Here is a 585-nt window from a genome sequence, read left to right as displayed (position 1 = left end):
TCCTTTACTCTNGGGGGGGGCTGGGGTGTTGGGGGTGGGGGGGGTCACAGGGGCGCGCCGGCACATCAGGCGGCCTGGTTCTCCTTGGCCGCGACGCCGGCGAAGGAGACCTTCCGCGCGACGGCGGGGGACTTCCTCGCCGCGGCCGCGGCGCGCTGGGCGCGCGTGAGGGGCCGCTTCGCCGGCTCGGGGCTCGGCGCGGCGAGCGCGGCGTTGTTCGCGTCGCGCTCCGCGCGGAGCGCGGCGAGCTGCTCCTGGACGGTGGGCCCCATCTTGGGCGGCGGCACGTAGGTGTCGAGGGTCACGGTGAGGTCCGCGGCCTCGTCGTCGTGGAGCGCGAAGCCGTGCTCGGAGACGGGCGTCGACGGCGGCGGCGCGGGCGACCGGGGCTTGCGCGCGGACGCGACGTACGGCGTCCGGCCGAGCTCCGCGCGCGCGACGGAGGCCTCGAGGCGCGTGATGTCGAACTTGGCGTCCGTGAGCTCGACCTTGAGCTTGTCGACGGCGCACTTGGCGTCGTGCGCGTCGCGCTCGGAGACGGCCGCGGCCATCGTCTTCTCCTGGAGCCGCGCCTCGAGGCTCTGG

General features: G+C 75.9%; 1 protein-coding gene across 1 annotated transcript; it reads right to left on the bottom strand.

Annotated features, from left to right (window-relative positions):
• Positions 1–65: 65 nt before the first annotated feature.
• On the bottom strand, positions 66–551 carry AURANDRAFT_69170 (hypothetical protein; the record flags this gene model as incomplete). Its single annotated transcript, XM_009044924.1, has 1 exon — positions 66–551. One exon carries the CDS (start codon positions 549–551, stop codon positions 66–68), a length of 486 nt encoding a protein of 161 aa, XP_009043172.1.
• Between the last annotated feature and the right edge of the window lie 34 nt (positions 552–585).

The sequence above is a fragment of the Aureococcus anophagefferens genome (assembly GCF_000186865.1).
Source record: "Aureococcus anophagefferens unplaced genomic scaffold AURANscaffold_1052, whole genome shotgun sequence".
Taxonomy (NCBI): Eukaryota; class Pelagophyceae; order Pelagomonadales; family Pelagomonadaceae; genus Aureococcus; species Aureococcus anophagefferens.
This window is presented reverse-complemented; position numbering and strand designations above follow the sequence as displayed.